General features: G+C 35.5%; 1 protein-coding gene across 1 annotated transcript; it reads right to left on the reverse strand.

Annotated features, from left to right (window-relative positions):
- Window positions 1-183: 183 nt before the first annotated feature.
- On the reverse strand, window positions 184-22150 carry LOC135074518 (growth factor receptor-bound protein 2). Its single transcript, XM_063968833.1, has 6 exons — window positions 21847-22150; window positions 21669-21766; window positions 21248-21367; window positions 13937-14102; window positions 2878-2988; window positions 184-750 (listed from the first exon to the last, which is right to left on the reverse strand). The coding sequence occupies exons 1-6, from the start codon at window positions 21922-21924 to the stop codon at window positions 688-690; spliced, it is 636 nt and encodes a 211-aa protein (XP_063824903.1). The 5' UTR covers window positions 21925-22150; the 3' UTR covers window positions 184-687.
- Between the last annotated feature and the right edge of the window lie 851 nt (window positions 22151-23001).

Here is a 23001-nt window from a genome sequence, read left to right on the forward strand (position 1 = left end):
ACACGTAAATGGTAAATATTTTAAAAATGAGCATTATAGACTAATAAAATAGGATAAATAATGGTCATACTTTAAAAATCACATCAATAAAAAACCTATGCATGGGGAATTTCAGTAATACAACTGATTTGATCCCTATTTATTACTTTTATATTACTAAACATATTTCAAAAAACTACAAATAACATTCTGGCACGTAATTAAGGACAACGTTGCTGTTTCGTCCTGCAAATTGTCACGGTTACATATTATAATAAAGGAGACAGTAAATTCGTCACATAACACCAAACGCAACACTGCACGAAGTAAATTTTTGTACTACCAAAATTCTTTATTGCATAAATTAAGGCATTTTACTCACGACTAATACGGACTAACATAGCGGCCACATGGTTCGCATTACAGAATAATTCAGATTCGTGTGATCGATTGTAGAAAACAAAGCACCATGTATCAGAACATTACACGGAGAACGGGCGTGGACCGTGAGGCGTACTCGGCAGCGGGTGCCGCGGGCACGGAACGTTCACCAAACAACACACAGACTAAGAAAACTATAACGTTTCCTCGCGTTACGTACTAAGCGTCGTAGTAATGTAGTGATATGAGCGTAGTATAATGTTATGGGTGTCGATCCGCGGCGGGCGCCCACTAGGCGGCGTATGCCCACGGGGCGACGGGCTCCCACTATGAGTGGTACGCCGTCACGTACGACGCCGGGAAGAGACCGCGCCGGTGTGCAATCTCGCCCTGGAACAAACATGTCAGTACATTAGCATCGTGATTTGAGAACGCTGCAGCACTGGTTCGAGGTTCTGTGAACCCAAATCCTAACACAAGCATAGATTTAGATTACTTGGAGAGGTATTCATACATCGCCAGGTCATGTAGTATCCACTGCAGGAAAGACTCCAACTTACTAGATTAAAAATACACTACACTCCCAGAAAACCGAGAGGTAAATGTAAAAGGTATCGGCAGTATAAAATGGGATTTACATTTTGACAGAGAACAGTACTGTGGAATAAATCAGATAAAGAAATGTTCTGTGAATTCACAACTTGCTCCACTATCGCGAATTCTAGGTGAACTCATTTTGAGACATTATCGAAATAAATCGAATAGGTATTCTGCGAATAACATTTATGACGTACAAATGATTCAATTCTACTAACATCTGAGCAAATTCGACACTTTTTCCTATTATTAAGTTGACTGTATGATTGTGAAATCATTTATAAAAACAATTATGGGAAACTGACATAACTAAGTTTGCCTAATGCGGGCTTGCAACCTATGGTATGTAGGAATGTAGGGAAAAATCCAAACGAATGGGTACGACCTACAAACGTGGAGGGAAAGTTCTGGTAACCATTTAAAATGACGCAGCCGACCGCGTTAGGTGAATTCATTAATGCATTATTTATTTAAGAAAGCGATTCTGATTGCATCACACAATTTAGAGCAATGTTACAGACTAGACTGGGTCAATTTATATTTCTATATCCGATTCTAATGGACGATTAGATTGGTATTATATTGAAGTTTCTCATAGATTCGCGGGGTATGATTGCTATTGGTCCAATATTTAAATACTTGAACTGAAAATATGATTATATTAAAACGATCACTGTTCTTATTCTATTTCAACAATTTTTATAGGGTTTAAGCTGATAAATAGGAGCAACGATTTCTCGGTTTATTCTTTATCGGTTTATTGACTCTAACTAGAGGAAGATAAGCCCGAGATTAAATAAAATTATCCGGTGGCCTCGGCGCAGACGAGTAAGTATTTATCTTTATTTAATAACTATTCATTTTTATTTACAGCAGCGAACCCTTAAGTGCCTTTTTTCCTGTGATGCGGATTTCTGCACGCGTGCGGATCTAGTCCTCATGCGGACTGCCCGCATTTTATTATTAGCAGAGTCATTATGCACACCACTGATTAAAAAGACCAGTAGCCTCATTCACGTAATAAAACTTCAACGACAACAAATCGCTGAATGCGATCCTATCGAGTAATCGTTCTATCGATATGACCCTTATGAATACGGATTTAGAACTGTTTTTCAATGGGACGATTTCTGAACGTCAGCGAGATCTTGTCTGTCAAAATACGTGAATTAGGCCACTGATCCGCACACGTGCCGAAATTCGCATCAAGGAAAAAAGTACTAAGGGCTGATTTTTCAATCTTTGGATAACTTTTAACTGAAGGGTTAATGTGCCAATACTGAAATTGTCAATGTGCCAAACTTATTCTTCAGTTAAAAGTAACCCAACGATTGAAAAATCAGTCCTAAGTTCCATTAGGCGATTAGACCTAGATTGGTCAGATTGAAAAGCGGGAATATTTAGACTTGGAAACCGCGTCTTGGTAAATGCAGCGTGGGACGCTTTCCATCAAGATGGAGCAGAAATACTTAAGCATGATAACGGGTTTTGTTATGCTGCAAATAATCTAGCGTTTAACAATACCTGGATATCGTGGTGAGATACAAAGGTATTCATTATTATATGAAGAACAGAATTATCCCAAGGCTAACTAAAAACCTTTCTAAAATAACCCAAAGACATGAATGGTTTTTAATCTAATGAAAATTTTAGTTTATTCTTGCTTGAAATTCATATTCAGTTGAGTTGGCAAAATACAGACAGATTGTTTATAAAAGATAAGAAAATTTATTGATGGACAATTTGGGGACGCCTATATTACTGATTTTGGGCGAGAGATGCCACATGTTAATATTTCATACATTATAGGATTGGTTGCAGAAAGAACTTGCAGTGCAGGACCAGTCTGTGTAAATCCTTGGTAGTCTATGTCCAGCAGTGGATGTAGAGAAAAAAAATATAGACGAAAAGTATCCCCACCTGCCACCAATGTTGATCGGAGCGGTCGGTGACGGTGATGACGTCACCGCGCCTGAACTCCAACTCGCCGGCCTCCTGCGGCGTGAAGTCGTATAGCGCTTGCACCAGCATCTGTAAAAGTATACACAGTTTAATTCTAAAACTTTTTATTTGGAATCGACACGATCAGCGGCCAAAATTAATATTCTGTCAATGATTTAAGCCCGGTTTCCACCGAGAGATGTCAATGAATAACCAGCAAAGAAGCTTCGGTTCAGATATATGGTTATTCAAACACATCTCTTTTCTTCGCTTTCGTGGAAACCGGGCCTAAGGCTGCTTTGCCACAAGAACTACGCTGCCTTGCGAGGGACGTGTTTTTGTTCTTGACAAAACAAATAGAATAATACTTCATTTACTTAACCTCGCTCAGTATAGCTTTAGTAAAGCTGCCTGTCCACCGGAGCGGAGAGAGGGAGTAATTCAGAGCGGAGCGACTATTCCTTAGACGCGGAGCTAGGTGGAGCGGAGAGAGAAATGCGGAGCGGAGATGCAGACATGTTTCTTCATGCGTAGAGCTGGACCGCTAGTACACGACGAGTCGTTAGAGCTGCTGGCGGCGGGCGATTGGTTCCGCAGCAGTAGATTCTCCGCTTCCGATTATCCCCTCCGCTTCACATTTTTGTATGAATTTTAAACCAGTTCGCTATTCTATGACTACTAAAGAGGAGCGTAGATTTTATGCAATTCTATTGGTGGATTTTTCCCTTGTTCACCTCTCCGCCACCTCACTCTGTTCTTGTGGACAGGCAGCCAACGGCTTAGGTTTTTGTTCAAACAATAAGCGAAGATCCGTGCGAAGAATTTGTTACGCAGGGATGCAAACGAGAAAATATGGGCTTATGGGCCTTATTACAAAAAAGTTAACCGCGCGTTGAACATGTCGGTTTAAAATGACATCTCCATAGTACTCCATACTAAATGTCAATATAAACTAGTGTTCAATGTGAGTTTTAACTTTTTGTAAGAAGGCCCTATGTTTTGTTTCACAGCTTCGCTACCTTCCGCCGCTTATTTTTCTTGCATGGCACTTGTGGCAAGCATTTTCCACCAAATTGGAGACGAGTCGAAAGAGAATAGACGTCTTATAAGAAACCAATAGAATTTGTTTGGGGAAAATAGCCTGCAGACTATGATTCTGGTCTCCGCTTTGGTGGACAACGGCCCTTACACTACTAGAGTTAGATATTTATTGACATGACATAAGTTTTATTTTGTGACAAATTTCTATCTCATGTAGGGAAATTTGTGGATAGACAGAACATTAATTTTGGCCGTTAGACTGTACACTTGATATAAATAAATACATTATCATTGACATTTAACACAGCGACATCTATTCCCAAACTAATAAGCTTGTAGTACGGACATTTAAACACTTTTTTGTAAATACATTACATACTATTATTATGTACATTGAAGTTTTCCAGACAGAACAAACATGCACACAATTGAAATCGAATCTGGACCTCTGGCATAGTATTCTGGTAGGCAAATCACTATGCCAGGAGGCCATAAATCTTGCAAAATAGAACAAAGATTGTAACCAACATTATTGAAATAATTCAGCAGTGGGTTAAAGTTAAGAATACTATTGTGATTATTTTTGTAAACCATTGAATCCTGCAACTTAAACTACTATTAACTTTGAGGTATGGTTTCCATCTTCGGTGAAGTCTACTTACCAAATTAGTCCTTCGGTAACTGACAGTTCAATTTGGGAAAAACAATGATTAATCATGAAAATCGAATAGTGCAACAATACTATAAATTAATATTACAAACAAATTGAATGACATGATAATAATACTAGTGATAAATTGGTGACTTAAATGGTACACAGGTAAAATGATTGTCAGCGCGAGGAAACTCGAAAATTTTACAGTAATAAATATGTATATTTGTCTGTATGTAGGAACGATGTCAAGGACTTTAAATTACAATAGATACACTTACAATCGAGTTAACAATAGGCCTTATGCCAATTAAAGCATTTAATTTAGTAATGGTTTCGCAAAATTGGCCAATGTGCCGTCAACATAGGATCGATGTTAACAACCTCGCGACATCGGGGAGCGGCGGAATAACAAGTAGATTTATTAAATGGAGTAGATTAGGCTTTCACGGTTTTTCATTTTATTGATCTAAACGAGTCTATCCCATTAATAACGGCCACAAACATCGATTAGTTCCATGACTCACAGGGACAACACTAATATTGGGTATTGGTATAATGACTCATAAATAATGATAATAACGATAAAACCTAATTCTTCTAAATTACTGAAAAAATATTTAATTTCCTTTTAGTGAAGGAAGACTGATATTATTAGTAAATTAAAATTGTATTAGGGACTAGATTCTGACCGGGCTTTGACCTTAAACTAAGGCTGAGTTGCACCACCTAACTTTAACCGTAGCTATAATGAAAACCGGTGCTGTTTTTTGTATGGAGTTTGACAGATATTTGACATTTGTTAAAGTTCAATTAAGATGGTGCAACCCAGCCTAAGTATAAAATATGTCCTACTTGAATAATAATGCTCTTTTTAAATAGGTATGTGTATGTAGTGAAATATTTTTCCAATAGGACATGACGTCATGTAAAAAGTTACAATCAGTACTCTCTCGTTTTATTTTATGTATGGTCAAATGTTTACGGTTAATATTAAACCAGTCAATAGTGTCAAACCAGAATACCCACGTATCAACGTATGTCTATGACGCGTGTGACTTTATCACGCATATTCATAATAGGGAAATTGGTGACGCATATTAAGAGCCATTTTACATTTTCGTGCAAATTTCTAAGATTTTGGAAGCATGAATTACTATCTTAAGCAACACCCAGAGATTATTTAATTACTGCGAAAGATAGTTCAATCCTTGTTGTTGACCAATAATGTAACGGATTTACTAAAACTCTTTTGATTAATTCTCAGTGCCCCATCTCCCACAACCATTTTACGGAAAAATTGCCGCAGACTCAATTTCAAAGTCCTGTATCTATTATTTATGCTCGTATAATAAGCTTAAAAATATATAGAAATCATCGGACATATATTCTTGTAGTCCAATAATCAAACGGATTCTTGAATTTCATTACCATTATTGAGTAAAATCTAAAAATATTTTGGCAAATTTTTAAGATTTACGTCACATTTTGATCGTGATTTTTGGTTTTAATACACAGCAATAACAGCAATAAAAGTATCCCAAAATAAAGAATATTCATTGGAGAATTGATTTCCACAGTTATTGTTTAAATATTAGTAACTACTTTGTCAAAATATTGATGTGAATATCAGTATAAATTACAATGCGGAAGCCGACATTGATTAGTACGGCGCGAGCGCCCGTCAAGGCAGGACCTGTGTCATTTTTCCCGCCATGACGTTTACGTGTGTTCGTGTCATGAAGCGGAGATTTATACGGCGACCAAATACTTTTGATACTATGCCGGGAGGTCCGTTTTGAGTCGGCCGTTTGGTGGTTCGAAACGGACTAATATGCCGAGAGGTCCCGGGTTCGATTCCCGGCCGAGCAGAAATTGAAATGATGAAATTTAATTTCTTTGACGGGACTGGGAGTAACTATGTATTTATGTATGAATTTAATTTAATAAATAAATTATAAAAAAGGTTGTAAGTACATAGTATATCCATTAAGCTAGCACCCTTAACACAAGCATATTAGTTGCTTATTTTTGGACTAGATGGCATTGTGAAATTGTCCAAAGATTTGTTTATTTATTTATCCGCTTTGAGTTTTGTTTCGTGAAGAAGAAAAAGAACCGTTTTGTTTCGAGAGGGAAGTTTTGTTGTTAAATCAATAGTAATAAAAGAGGAAAGATTTGAATATTTGTTTGTTTGAAGGCAATAGGCTCCGAAAAGAAATTCTTTCACTAAATGTTTCCTATGTTGGCTATAAAATATTTTCAAAAACTTTACTCCAAAATCTTCGATAATTGGTCGTTTAATAAATAAATTAGATAACATATTAATATTTTTTTATTGTTTCCAGTACGATTTCAGTACTAGTTTTTAGAAATTCTATGATTTAACTAAAGTGTTATTTTATGCATAATTTATTAACTTCTAAAATATATTCCCTATTGATAGATGACGTGCTTCGTATTTGGTTAAAAAGGTGTAGAATGTTATTTTGAAGATAACTTGCTTCCATAGAGATATAGAAAGATGCTAAGTAATGCGCTGAGTTCGAAACTCAGTGTCAAAGAAATCAAAATATGTGCTCATTATCCACTGCGGTATCAGTATTCAACGTTCGAATAATCTTTAGTAGTATGCAAGCAATGTAAACTGTTTTCATTATAACGTCGCTGCTGTCATCATTGCTATCACAAGCAATATGTTCTGTTTTTGGGCATATTGTTGCGACACCGGCTCCGCCCCCTTATCACATTTCCCTTTAGTTTCTGTGATCTGTGCTTGCTTCGAAGTTGATATCAATTAAATATTCCTTAGTGCTTTTGATTTAAATTATTTTTTTTATTTTGACACGTGTTTGAAAAATCAAGAAATAGCCAATAATACAACAAATGAAAACGAAACATTGCATTGCAAGTTGCAATGTTTCAATATTGATGAGGAGATTCCATTGGAAAGTCTGTATTCATTCCTAGGATTCCCCTAACACCATCAAATTCAAGAGAATTCTAGAGAGTGCAGTTTCCCATCTCATGCTTAGGGCCACGGTTTAAAATAGCGTGGTTGCATAGAGCCTGCAACGGGCAACCGCGTGCGCTGCTCATACTAATTTTCGATACAAAAACAAGTGTTGGCTCACGAGTTTTAGCGGAGTTCCATGTGGTAGCGGGAGTAGACTTAAGGGAAATCTATGCTTCTCCGACGGCCAGTTGTAAGTTGTATGCTCCAGAGTGTGCACACAATAGCCTGGTGATTTTAGCACCCGAAGGAAATGTTTCAATTTTGTTGTAGAAAGATATCATAATTTTGTAAGTATTCAGATATTTAAACATACCTAATAATTTGTAGGTTTTATATTAAAAAATATTATCATATAACAAAATTAACAATTTCTTAGAATAATTTAGTTTTATTAGAACCAGTTTCCACTTCTTCGCGGAAAAAGTCGCGGGCAAAAAGCTAGTATGGAATATGTAGTATTGCCCGCGGCTTTACTCGCGTGAAATTTAGTTTGCTACAGATCGTCATAAATATATTGTTATTCTGGTCGACGCCAGGGATGGATGAGCATCGCTGTCGCTGGCGACAGGGTCTTCTGGTTAAGGGTTCATGACGTAGTTCTCAGGCAAAATGAAATCCACTCATAGAAATTAATAAACTTAGTGTATTCACGAGAATAATTACACACAGCACTAGAGTCGTATCGGAACTGAGTGAACCAACGGTCTTGCGATAGGAACGTCCGACCCGAGTGATAGTTGAACACAAACTGCCTAGTACTGCTGTACTGTACTGTAAAGCTTCATCAAAATTTGTTCAGTAGTTTTTGCGTGAAAGAGTAACAAACATCGAAACATCCATACAAACTTTCGTATTTATAATATTAGTAAGACTTGTAAGAAGAAAGATAGTAAGATGAATTTATTTTAGTTATTTGTTAAATAATAATAATATTTATTTATTTCTTAGCTCTGTCTGATAATGGATCTGGAGGAGTTGCAATGGCCACCTCCATTGCAACTCCATAACAAAACAATAGAACCCTATGGAGTTTGGGCTTGTGTAATTCGCCTTGACGAATACTTCGTCTAGGTAAATGATATCCAGGGTCCGATGATGGGGGTCCATATTCGGTTGCATAAAAAATATTGTCATAATTTAAGAGTGCATAAAGTTTTTTGGCATACTCATCATTTCGCATAACGTTCATACAGAATAATTCATAAGGCATATTTTTTTTGCCATAACCACTTTTATTATAATAATATTTTAGTATATATTTTTTCTGTATACTCGTTTTTTTAATAACGATTTCTAGGCATAACATTTATTGGCATCTAAACCAATGCCATAAATATTATCATTCATAATATACAAAATACCATAATTTTAACAAATATGAAATATAAAAATGTTATAAGTTAACAAATATAAATAGACAAGCAAGCATGCAAACAAGCATGCAAGCAAGCAGCAAGCATGCAATCAAACAGCAAGCATGCAAGCAAGCTGCAAGGAAGCATGTAAGCATGCATGCAAGCAAGGATGCAAACAAGCAAGCCTGCAAGCAAGCAGCAAGCAAGCAGCAAGCAAGCAGCAAGCAAGCAGCAAGCAAGCAGCAAGCAAGCAGCAAGCAAGCATGCAAGCAAGCATGCAAACAAGCAGCAAGGAAGCATGCATGCAAGCATGCAAGCAAGCAAGCATGCAAGCAAGCATTAGGATTGCCTTATCTCCGGCGCTGCGGGAAGTGCGGTCCTTCCGCTCTGGCGTAACATATACCCGGCATGCCATGCTCGCTTCCGCAGCTTCGGCTTGCTGGTCGCCTTCGGCGACCAGCCTCAGCCGCTCCAGCTCGCACGGCTGCCGGATATATGTTACAGCGAGCGAGGACCGCACTCCCTCCGCGCCTCCGGCTTTTAAATTACACTCTAGTATAGGGCAGACTAGTACCACGTGGAAGAGACCACGGCCAGTCGGGATCAACATAATTTCAGACCAGGCAAGCTTAATGTTGTAAAAGAAATGTGGACTGTATAATATGTGCGTTATAATAGATAAGAGGGATTCAAGATCAAACAGAATGTAGTTTCACGAGCTTAAGTTTTCTAAGAAACAGGTCAAAAATTAAGAACAAAAATGACAATGATACAGAGAATTTAGTTTTTGCAAATCTATAGGCCGAAAGAGTATAAAGGTGGAAGGAGGATCGTTCGCAACATCACAAATACATAATTATTTACTCTTCAATGTTGGTTGCTCTTATAGACAATATTTATGACTTTAAATGTTATAAATAATTAAATTATGTTTATAGTATTTTATTAAAAACAAACTTTATGTATATAAAAATTATGTTCTTTAAATTTATGATTATTTAAATTATGGTATTGAAAATTAGAGAAAGTTATTATTATGCCTAAGAAACCATTATGCATTTAGAAAACTATGCATATCAAAGTTTATGCGAAAAAACTTTATGCAAATACTGTTATACCAAACTAAATTATGATGAAAAATGTTATGCGTCTAAGAGGGCACCCCGATGATGGAGCTGCAAGGGGGCAGATTTTTTTTCACTATGTGACTGTCTTTATTTTGTACTTAATATAATATATTTTACATATTATACCTATTCGTGTTTCATTATTAATCGAAATAAGTATAAAAATCTTTAAAAGACTAAATAAACTCTATTAAAATTTTAAATTAATTTATCATGTTTTAATACCTTATTCTACCTTAAAATTAATAACTTATATCAAGTCTTAATACGGTCACGGCTCAAGATTTTTTTGTCCATTTCGGCGTTCTTTTTACTCTTTTGTCGTTGCGTTGACAGTTTGTAGCTAAATTCGCGCGGAATATTTTTGTGAAATGGCTCTTAACACACTCAGTGATAGTCAGTTATTCATTCTTGTTTTTCTATAAGTTTATCATGATTTGCATTGCGATATGAATTCTATCGTGCAATCAAAACTGATTCAGGTTCACCTTATGACATAAACATTATTAGGTTTATTTCTGCTAGAACGGTTTAATTCATAATCGAGTTTTTACTTTTTTACGCTTCGATTGTTACGAATAACTCACAGACGCGAAAAACATTGCATCAACTTAGCTATAGACGTCAGAAAACTTGTAAGTGGGTATATCGATTGTTTATGCTTTGAGTAAATTGGATTCGATCAATATACGCTAGCAATGACGATAAAAGTGGAAGATTATTAATTGTTTACTCTTAACTGGCAATTAAGGGCAAGCAAGAAAGACGTAAACGCTGTATAGGCTAGTTATTACAAACACGCTCTTGCTCTGAAACTAGAGTAACTACAGATTTATAGGAATACAAGACTGACCGGGTTATTTTTGTAGCTTTATCAGGGTCACGCCATACTATTTAGACAGACAACGCAACGAACATTCCATACAATATTGGTTTATAGTAAACGCTGTATGTTTACCATTGCGATACTTTTCTATTTACAATTTGTCATGGTTGTGTTTGTTTTAAAGGCGAGTTTTCTGCAATGATTTTCCTTCCTATGTGTCAAACGATTCGAAAATTTTTGATACGATTGAAAACGTACGCATTTAATAATGAGACATGCATGATTGAAGGTTTTGAATCATACATACGTCACTTTTAACCCAATATTTTATTATACACAGCTCCACAAGTAGGTATTCAGGTTAAGAATCATTATTTAATTTTCTTTATAGCACAGTGCTGCATAAAAATATACTGTACTAGTAAAAAATAACACCAGCAAATGACGTAAATGCATGTTAGATATCACATAGCATGCATGTCGTATTAATAAATGTGGCCGATTTAAAACTAACTTCGCTGCGGTTTTACGCCGTTATTCAATTTCTTTGATGTATTTTCAGTTCAGCTGTACATTATAAACGATAAAATAACATTCTAGCATGTTGAAAATAATTATTATTATTGTACTATTAATTGGTTGAAAAGTTAATGCTATTTCGTTATCCCGTTTATGTCGTCATTACACAGGAAAGAAGGATAATTTTTGGAATATAATGTAGGCCTATACCGAACATAGGAGAATGACTAACACGACAGGTTTATCGTGGACTATTTGATGAAGCGGTGTCAAGTGCTTATAAATACCATTGGCACGCTTTAACTTACATAAAAACACTCGTAAAACAATGCTCAATTCATCGATTGTCATCGTTCCAAGAGCAAAAACGACGATTCGAAACACCATGACAAAGGGGGATTCCCTGAGCTATGCGCTAAAATATGGTGGCCATCGAAGAAGAACGAATCGGGGACTTCCAGCCAATGAAAAACTAAAAAAACTTCAATTTTCAATTAATTAAATAGAAAAGCGCCCAGAAGCTGCTGTTTTTAAAATATGATCTAGCTAGATAGATAGAGCTAGACTCTTTACTACTTCATAGGCTAGGCACCGACGCCGAAATTCCGAATCCTGCAATTCAGAACATTTTCCTTGAAGGCAGGTCAGAAAATTGGATTGCTGAAATTCCGAATCCTGCAATTCATAACATTTTCCTTGAAGGCAGGTAAGAAAATTGGATTGCTTCATTTTCTATTGAAAATGTCAACCTTCAGTTTAAAACATGGAACATTTGTGGCAATTGATTGTCTGACTTTGAATCTTACGATATTCGATTACAGTTCACCACTACCACTGTTGTGGTTAGTAGATGCAAGGATTGTTCTATTTCCACTTGTCTGAGAATTCTAGATGAAGTATAAACAGTTTTGTTTGTAAGGAGAATGTTATATTTAAGCTATAAACGAAAAATATCTGTCTATACTAAAGCGAATTTTTCTATCTGCTAACGATAGATGCGGTTTTTTCGCAGTCTCTGCTTTACTCGTGTGTAAGACTTGGGAATATAAACTCAGCAAAATGGATGACTAAGTCATTTAATTAGTACAGAAATGGCGTACGATTTACACACGGTACGTATCTAAGCTATTACATAAAACAACGTAAAACGCGATTAGTTTCATGACGTTTACGACATGCGCGTAAGGCACGCGAGTAGTGGTGGGTTTGTAGCGTAGCATTGATACCAGTTTGGCTGAATGATTTCAGCCATGTTGTAATAGTTGGACGGTTTCCGCGAACGATAAATTACGTGTGAATCAGAGCAAGTATTGACCACATAACACATACTAAAATAAAAATGTATAAATCTTGGGAATATTATCTGTTCTTTTTCTCTTTCTATGAATATGAAGCTGGCCTAATTGATTAAATGATCAAGATTGGACTGACACCCGCGGCTACCATTGTCGCCAATTAAGCTGACATTATTCTGGAATCCGATTAAGTAACTGTGGTGTCGTTTTAATTATCTTCATAAGAGCAGAATGACAACAATATCAACGTCGTTTTAGATCTACAGCCCCCCTAGACAAGTGGCAAAACATGACAGTTGTAATGTCGAAAGATGGTCGAAAGGCCTTTTTTGTATGAAGTTACTACAGATTCGATTTTCGATTCGATCAAAAAGAGCCACTTGTCTATACTTACAGCTCTTGTATACAGGTTCAACATGATTTAAAAATGTTTTCTTGTAAGACGGACGTCTGTTTCTAAAATTGATGAATATAGGCTAATTGTAGGCCATTTGCACGCAACGCAACAGCTTCCAGCGAATGGCGACCTTAACCTGGTCATCGTGTCAGCTAGTCATAGGCCCACTTGCCCCGTCATCATCCTAATTGTCTTTCCTGCCGACTCAGTGTGATTTTCGATCGACACGCGATAAGTAAAAAATCATGTTAAAATATATTTTATGTAGCAGTAAAAAATATGGCCCCGTCGACGATATAAACCACCCACACGCATTGCGGAATCTGATGACTAGCCAATTATTACTATGTACTTAGGGTGGTACTATGACATAAGACAAAAGGCATTTAAACGTTATGTATGTAGGTACGAAAAACTATTTACAATTTTATAAGATTTTAGCAAATTTTCTTTAAACCTAGGCCTATAAACTACTTAAAAATGACTACATGAGTAATGAGATGAGCTAAATGTAAAACCATACGGAATTGGAAACCTTGACATCTTAATTAAAATGTAATAACATAACCACTAGAATCGTCCGCAAAAAGACTATAATGGCGCAGTTACACTACACTATAGATCGAACACAAGCGCGAACACGCGCACGGAAGTTTGGGAGACGCATGGCAAAAAGAAATGAACTGCGCGTTTACACTATCTGATTCGATCAATTTCGCGCATAGTGTAACTGCGCCACAATAATACCTAGTAGGAAACCAAAGTATTATAAAATATACATATTTACAGCTTAGTTTGAGAGATACTCACTTCTTCGGGCACGACGTCTCTCAACTTGACGTCTTGGAGGCGGCTCACTGATGCGGTGCGGTGGTAGTCAACTAGCTCGTTTAGGGAGTTGAACTTCACCACCCAGAGGAAGAATTTGCTTGAGGCATCCCTAAGCACTTTGAAGTGCTGAACGCCGTCTGGGCATCTGGAAATTGAAGGAACGTATCTGAACATGGGGGTTCTTACAGTATGCATTCTCGTTCTCAATGGTCATCATTAGAAGAGACATCTTGCAGAATAACGAAATTATTCTGATTGGAATAGGAAAAAAAAAAGAAAATTCACAGACCTTTCTAATTGAGATGGTATCTGTGATGTAAAGTCGTAATTCTTACAATTATCTACCCAAAAAATTTTTATTAAAATATTATGGTTTATGTGATATGCTATGCCTATGGAAATTCGGTATGCCCGTTGTCCTCCTGTCCCCCACTGCACTGGCGGATAACGGGGATAAACGAAAAGAATACCCTGTAGGCTGATTTCAAAATATAAATGTTGGGTAGTGTCAGTAGTGTGCTAGCATTTCTGATAAATCAATCAATAGATTATCTAATTAAGGCTGTCAGATCCGCAAGGGAATTCGAGGACAGGCAGGATTGATCGTAGGGAACTGTGTCGGTTTGCTGAATCATCTAGTCTAGATGAAATAAAATCTACCACAAAGGTCGAAACTCTAGCTGGGCCTTGTAGTGGCGACTTGGCCGATCAATTTTCCCGTGTCGTAGTGGGAATTCTAATGTCGTTTTCCTATTTTCATTATGTATTTGTACCGAGCCGAGATGCTGACTCAAACGACTGTCAAAGATAGCAGAAAATATGAAAAAGCGTTAGAAAGAAGCCCCGTAGAAAATAGCGTTAGTCGCCTTTGCGGTTTTCTTGCGGTAAAAAATAGAATAGGTACCTAACATTATTTTACTGGGGCCTCATGTATGAATCATAATATATTGTTGCTAACAACAAACTAATTACCTAATAACTAACTATTAGAGAAATGATCTAATAAAAACATCGTAATATTGTAACTTATGATGTTACGTTCAATATTTTTGTGTATAAAATGTGGAACGCTGAATCTACTAGCTTCGTACATTAATTAAAAATATCAATATTTAACGAAGTATTGATGTAATTTTAACAGCATAATAATATTTCAGATCGCGATCACGATCGCATTCTGAACAAAAATAAGCGCTTGCCTTAAAAGTCAAGTAGGTTGCTTGGTAACTGACCTCTGACCCAAAGAACCGGGATTTAGTTACCTCTTAAGACTCTCCGAGATGTTTAGTCCAAGGAATTTATGAATAACCTAAATCGACAGTATCAAAATACGGGGACTGTGTTAGATCTCGATTCCTTTACTTGAGAGTAATAATAATAATAATAATAAATACTCTTTATTGTACACCACATAAAAAGAAATAGAAAGAAAAGTAGTATGTAATATGAAACAAACATTATCTAAGTATTCCCGAAGATATGAGTCATCATCACCATCATCATCTCAGCCATAGGACGTCCACTGCTGAACATAGGCCTCCCCCAATACTTTCCATGTTGCCCGGTTGGTAGATGGAAGATATGAGTGTACTACAAGAATTATTTGATGTTTCCAAACTGTAAGACTGTAGGTAGGTAGACGATATCCATTATAGCCGGAGTACGTTTTGTATAAATTAGTTAACATTCAATTGACTGAGAGGGTCGCGACTCGCGGTCGTGTTTGTATTACACTTACGTAGATCACGCGATATCAGGTCAGACGACCATCGACTATATTTGGGTGACGTCAAACGACAGCGGATCGTCAACAAACCGGACCAAATACCGAATTGATGAGTCATCCACCCTTTTCCCTTACTACATCTTAAATATTCGGGTGGAAATCCCGTGCGGACAATTACAGTAATAATTAACTGGTAATTACCAGCTGTACAATGATTAATACAGTATCCAAAACAAACCAGGAAATCGAGTTTACGCTACTAGACGTAGTGGCTAGATTTTCTTTCAACAATTTAATGTTTATTATAATCGAATTCTTAGTTCATGGAAAGAGTTTGCAATACAAAAGAATTCCCACAGTGGATACGCATTAAATTAAAACTGCTACCTTATCTTGTAGGTTAATTACTTAATTGTGTGTTATGTGTACAAGGAGAAATATCGACTTTATCACAGTTGTATGTATGAACGAGTAACTCTACAAGAAATATGTCAACTACAATATTTTACTGTAGAATATGAAATGGAAGGCTAGTAAAAAGTTGTAATTATTTCAGACTTCTACTGAAACCGAGAATAGCTTTCGTTTAGAAAAACGGCGAGCGAAAAATATCCATCTTGTTGAAAAATAACAGATGTTCACATAGTAAAAGTTTCGAGTGAGATTCCCGCGGTGGAAGCAGAATCGCCTTATTGTCTGGCTCTTTGTTATGGAGCTGCCAGAATAGCGAATCGTACGATAAACCGTGTCGTAATCGTTACGTTTGTATTCTATAAGAATAGACGTGAACCGAAAGATTCTCATACGCAAACGATAAGTCTGGGCATTTGGCGGTCTTACTTTTACAAAAAACGCGGAATTATAAGTGACTGGGAAACTAGTTTCGCTTTCACTTGCTGTTAACGAGATGAATTAGTCATTTCATTGATAAAAATTATGGTTCTAATTAGAAAATATGTCTTTTATATTCTAATAAGAAAAATACTCAAACTTACATAGAGAAATGATGCTAAACTACTACATAAGACACGATAATGAACGCATCGAGTCATTTTCAAAGCAATAACTTCCGAGATTTTATACCGCGTTCGAAATGACTTTCCAATGGCTGGCGGGTCAGTTCAGTCTGTTATCAGTCCATATTGAAGTAATGTGAGGAATGAGGCCCGAGTCCTAACAAATAATTATAAATAGACTAAAAGTCTTAAACTGGTTCTAGTACAATCAGCCTGTCGCTGATTCATACACTTGGTTAAGGAACTGGTTTGACCTCGTATGAAAAATTAGTAAAAAACCTTTTTGACTGCCAATAAGATGGTACAAATTGGTGCTTATTTATTACACATTCCAAATTATTAGACGGTATGTCATGACTGTAACATTGGCTAACGATCTGTGAAAAAAATTTGGGTGCAACGCAAATGTTCGTAATTCATTCACAAATAAGTGGGACGAGGAACGCCCTGATTTCAAGATCACACAGCTTTTTAACAAACTCGTTTGTCTATGCATATTTTCATACATATAGTTTTAAACGAAATTCCGCTCAATGCAATGAAATATTAAGCCTCAAATAACAGTATCTCACTTAAAATATCACAGAGAAATAAATACTTGATAGGAAGCACTTTTATATCATTTGTTTTTAAAAGAGGATGGTAAAAGATTTTCAAAAGATACGAGTAGGTAAATGGCGGTAGAAAAAATTTCATTGTCAATTCTTCATTATTAAATTAAAGCTTTATTTAAACCAACTTCTATTCTATCGTAATACAGTGACTAATACCTAATACAGCACTGAGACATTCCCCGCAAATAAAATAAATGTTGGACGCTGCGTGTGAGTCAGATGGCGAGGCGCGAAGCTTATTTTTTTATTAACAACCAATTTAACTTCCAATAGAATTGTTTACTGTCTTTCGCTTGCATGGGTATTTGTTAGAGATTGCCTCTCCGCGGTAATGAGGAAACAAAGGGGACAAAATGAGTGTTTGTGCATTGTGTGTAAATGAGAACCACGAAATAATTGCGGCAGTAAAAAATTGGATAGTGTCCGCACGAATACGATTATAAAATACTTAAATGCATGCAGTTAGATTAAAATAAATAAATCCTAGTAGGTATTAGCAATTTCCCGCATTTTTAATTTTATGATAACTATCTTGCGTAATTAACTTTGAATTTCGTGTTATAATCTGACTTGTAGGTGGTAACTAAATATTCCAAATGACTAAACTAAATAATTAACATTCAAATGTTAACTTTTATTTACGTCAAAAAATACTTAGCGCCCAACTGACACTGAACGACAAAGTTGTCGTATACTTCGATCTATGTGACGGAACCACCCAAAGGCACGTTTTTATAGTCCAGTCATTTAAGCTTAAATTAGGTAAGAATCTCGGAATTCGAGATACCCAGCTGTAAGTCTGTAAATACTTGTATATTGACACCCTAAAAGTTGTCTCAAAACCTATACAGTGTGAGTCACGTTAAAGTGTACATATGAAAATAGATGAAACTAGACCTATTTTTATCGACAAAAAAGGAGTCAAAAAATTTTTGAGTTTTTTTTTTTATTTTTTATAGAATTTTTTTTCTTCCAATTACTTATTGTAAAGAAAACGTAATAACTTTTAAACTAAGCGGTATATCCTGATAAAATAAAAACAGTAATAATGCTACATAACAGGCAATACTAAAAAAATACATAAAATACACAAAAAAGGCCAACAAATAATAAAAAATGATACTTTTTGAAAAAAATCTGCTTTTAAATTCGTGTTTTTTTGGTTATTTGATAAATTTCTCCAAAAATGCCCCTATAACCGGTGGTTTTTATTACTTTGTATTATTCTCTATCGTATTACCTTCGTAAAACCAAAAATCGCATGTCTCTATCTCTATCACAACGTTTGCAATGATCGTTTGAACTAAGCCTCTCCGGGTGCGCCATTCAACGCTTCGTTAACAACGAAACTGAAAATGGCTCTAGATTTGTAATTTTCATAAAGACAAGTTAGATTTCAAATAAAAACAAATGATTTCGAAGTAAAATAAGCATTTTAGTTAAAATTAAAATTTTCTCTACCTGTAGCGGAGAATAAAGTTGTGGCAGGCCTTTGTTCAAACGATCATAGCAAATGTTGTGATAGGGATAGAGACATGCGATTTTTGGTTTTACAAAGATTTTACGATAGAGAGTAATACAAAGTAATAAAAACCACCTGTTATAGGGGCATTTTTTGGAGAAATTTATCAAATAAGCAAAAAAACACGAATTTAAAAGCAAATTTTTTTCAAAAAGTATCATTTTTTATTATTTGTTGGCACTTTTTGTGTATTTTATGTATTTTTTTAGTATCGCCTGTTATTTAGCATTATTACTGTTTTTATTTTATCAGGATATACCGCTTAGTTTAAAAGTTATTACGTTTTCTTTACAATAAGTACTTGGAAGAAAAAAAATTCTATAAAAAATTAAAAAAAAATCTCAAAAATTTTTTGACCTCTTTTTTGTCGATAAAAATAGGTCTAGTTTCATCTATTTTCATATGTACACTTTAACGTGACTCACACTGTATATGGTAGGGTGTGAGCAACTATTAAATTTTAAGGTCAAAGGTCACAAAAATCGCTTTTTTTGGAAATATCTCATTTCCTATGGGTTTTTTGCTATTTGTATTTATTATCAATATTGTAGAATACAAAATTCTCTACAAATTTTGTTCAAAAATTTTTTTTATACGGTGAACCGTTTTCGAGATAGAGGGCGGCCGCTAGTACTTATAATAAATCTGTAGAGGTCAATTCTGTACATGAAATATATTTTCAAAATAACTATCAGGGGGTGATTAGTGATCGATACTGATGCCAAAAATGCAATCAGTAAAATTTTTGTCTGTCTGTCTGTCCGTCTGTATGTTCCTTATAGAAACAAAAACTACTCGACGGATTTTAACGAAACTTGGTACAATTATTCTTCATACTCCTGAGCAGGTTATAGTATACTTAGGAATTCCCACGGGAACAGGAATTAGCATGAAAATCCTTTTGTATGTAAAATCTAAACGTTTAACGGAAGTTAGACGCTTGAAATTTGGCATGTAGGTACCTTAGTAAAAGTAAACAACAAGGAATTCCCGAAATTCCCACGGGAATTAGCGGGAAAATCCTTTTGTATGAAAAATCTAAACCGCTTAAGTTGACCTGAAGTGATGCAGTGACCGCGCGCTCTCCGCCCTCTATCTCGAAAACGGTTCACAGTATAAAAAAAAATTTTAAACTAAATTTGTAGAGAATTTAGTATTCTACAATATTGATAATAAATACAAATAGCAAAAAACCCATAGGAAATGAGATATTTCTAAAAAAAGCGCAAAAAACCGATTTTTGTGACCGTTGACCTTAAAATTTAATAGTTGCTTACACCCTACCATATGTAGGTTTTGAGACAACTTTTAGGGTGTCAATATGTACACGTATTTACAGACTTACAGCTGGGTATCTCGAATTCCGAGGTGAACTTACTATAATGACTGGATTATTATGTTAATGTAAGTAACTCCCGTGGATGCCGCATATGTAATCTAAGGAACGACTTTCCAAGTCTCTCCTGATATTCCCGAACTCGCTGTTATGCCTGAGATTAAATGACATCTAACATTCAGAAGAGATGTCTGGACTAGTGATAACTCAACATTAACTATTTCTTCTGAGTTTAATTCTGAACTGAAATTGAAGTTAATAGGTCTTCCTAAATGGTTGCATAATTTAGCACTATCATACCTACATAATAAACCATGCCTCATGGCTAAAACGTGATTTTTTGGACTTTCAGTAAGTTTTACAGGGTGTGTTTTAATTACTTTTATATGCTACTTATCCTGAAGTTATACAATTTGGGCAGAAAGGAAGTTCCAGGTGAAAATGGTAACATAATACTACCTAAAAGTTTTAGGAAGTGGAATTCTCTGTACTATTGGCAACTGACAATAATCATGACTACATCTTTATAGCAGAATTACCAGCAACTTGTACATTTACAACTTATCTTGTGGCAGCGATTCCACTAAGGAGCCAGAACATTTTCAGAGGTAGAGTATTTAGTCAAATATTACCGTCTGAAAAAGTTCTGTCTATGTTACCAAAAGGTGTTTGAAGATCTTATTTAGAATTTTTTTTTACACTGAATACTTAAATGCAAGTGGGTAAGCAAAAAAAAAAGAATTAACCAAAATAACACAGAAAACTGAATTGCTTGGAACTTTTGGCCCTCATTATCAACAACAAATAAAAACTTATTAAGAGCAAAGTGGAGAATTATTCTTTCAAAGAAAGTTAATAGATCAATAACAAAGTAACCTAAAAATAAGGCCTTTGCTTGGTGAAAGACCATAACAATCACTAAATGCAATTAAAAATTCAATAGATGAGATTCTGTATAAAAAGTAAAGGACAAAATAATCAAATCTGTGGCAAAACCAATTGAGCAGTAAAGAGAGGTAGTACAACAATAGTTAGGAATACAAACATGAAAAATAAACAGCGAAACAAGTACTTACTTCACAGAAAGTGAGAAGTCTCCAGGGCTTGATTCACTGATTCTAATCAAAAATCCACCTTCTGGTTTATTAGCTAAGAGTTTTTCTGCGTCTGCTCTTGTGATTCTTCCATAATACCAACTGTGAAAATAATGTTACAATTAGCTACTAATAAGATTCTATACCACTAAGAATTTCTATTCCTGGCTATTAGTCTTTAGTCAAGAGTAGTTTCTCTCATTACTGTTACTAAGCTTCAGTTAATAATTGAATGGAAAATTAAGTTAGCACTCATAATTTGATAAAAAACTTTTGATCTGAACTTGTAGGTAGGTACATAACCAAAATTTATACTTCAAACTATCATTTCGAGTTTTTCACATACAAATTGTACAAGATACCTGAAGCCGACTCCGATCAAGTTATAAAATGTAGCACTTACTTGTGGCTTTTCATTTGAATATAGTTGCTAGGAATGAGTCCTTCTTTGCCGTCTAATTCAGCTCTGTACCAATTCATATCGTCCTCCATGTTAAGTATCTGCAATACCAAAAATTCTAGAAAGATCCGATTTACGAGCATTTTACACGTTTGTATCATATTTATAACGAAAAACTTACTTTTAGAACCTGATTCTTCCTAAAACTGAGTTCATCATCAGCAGTTGCTGTGAAATCGTGTTTTGCTATAGCCTCCATGATCAAATTAGGCACTTCACTGTAATGTCACCGATTACCAAAATAACTCACAAAGTATGCAACCTATCGATATCACTTATAATTATGGCATTAAAATAATCATAATGCATATATTGTCTTACAGAATATTATTAAAATTATTGTTTCAAACGCAAATTCAGAAATATTTCGTTCAAATTCAGGCCACACATCAGTCACATCACCACTTCACAGAAATACTACTAAAAAAAAAAACTTCAGTGCTGCCATTTTAGAAATAAATTCCTACCATTTATGAGAAGCTTACCGTATTTTTTCTTCTGAGTCGTATCGGGATCGTACAGTAGATAGAGATGGGTTTCCACCCGGGTAAAAACCCACGTGAGGGTAAAAACCCAATAAAAACCCGTTTCATTCCACCCGTGGGTGTTTACACCGGGTGAAAACAAATAATTTTATAATTATTTCAATTGGTATCTTTTCTTTATTTTTATTGAATTTTTCTCATTTAAGTTTATTGATTAATAAGTAATAAGTGAAATTTAATACTAATATGCATTTATATCGTGGCCAAATCGTAAAATTGATCACGTTTTATGATGATGTGACCAATTATTTTATAAAATGGTGTTATTTCAAGAATCGTTGAACCGATTTAGAAGAAATTTAGTAGGAACACAATAATTTGTGATCATGGCAAGGACGTGGAGGGGGGGGGGGGGATGCCAAAGATGCCAAACTCTCTTTGATGACATTACGGTATATAGTTACAAATAACAATACCAACTACAAAGTACTTCTGCTTAAAAACTTGAAATCGAACCGCCCTTCCACCACTGTAACGCATTGTAACGTTTTCAAGACCTCCTCTCCCCCCAGATTGCATTACGTAACACTAGAACGCCCCCTTAGCAACAAATACCACTTCTCACTTTAAAAAACGCTATTTTTGTTTTCACCCACCAGAATGGGTGATAATGGGTAAGAACCGGGTTTTTACCCAAATCACCCAGTTTTAACCCAATCGGGTGAAATGGGTTTTTACCCACTACCCATCTCTAACAGTAGATAATATCTCTTTTAATAATTTTGTAAAAA

Source organism: Ostrinia nubilalis, chromosome 9, assembly GCF_963855985.1.
Source record: "Ostrinia nubilalis chromosome 9, ilOstNubi1.1, whole genome shotgun sequence".
Taxonomy (NCBI): Eukaryota; Metazoa; Arthropoda; class Insecta; order Lepidoptera; family Crambidae; genus Ostrinia; species Ostrinia nubilalis.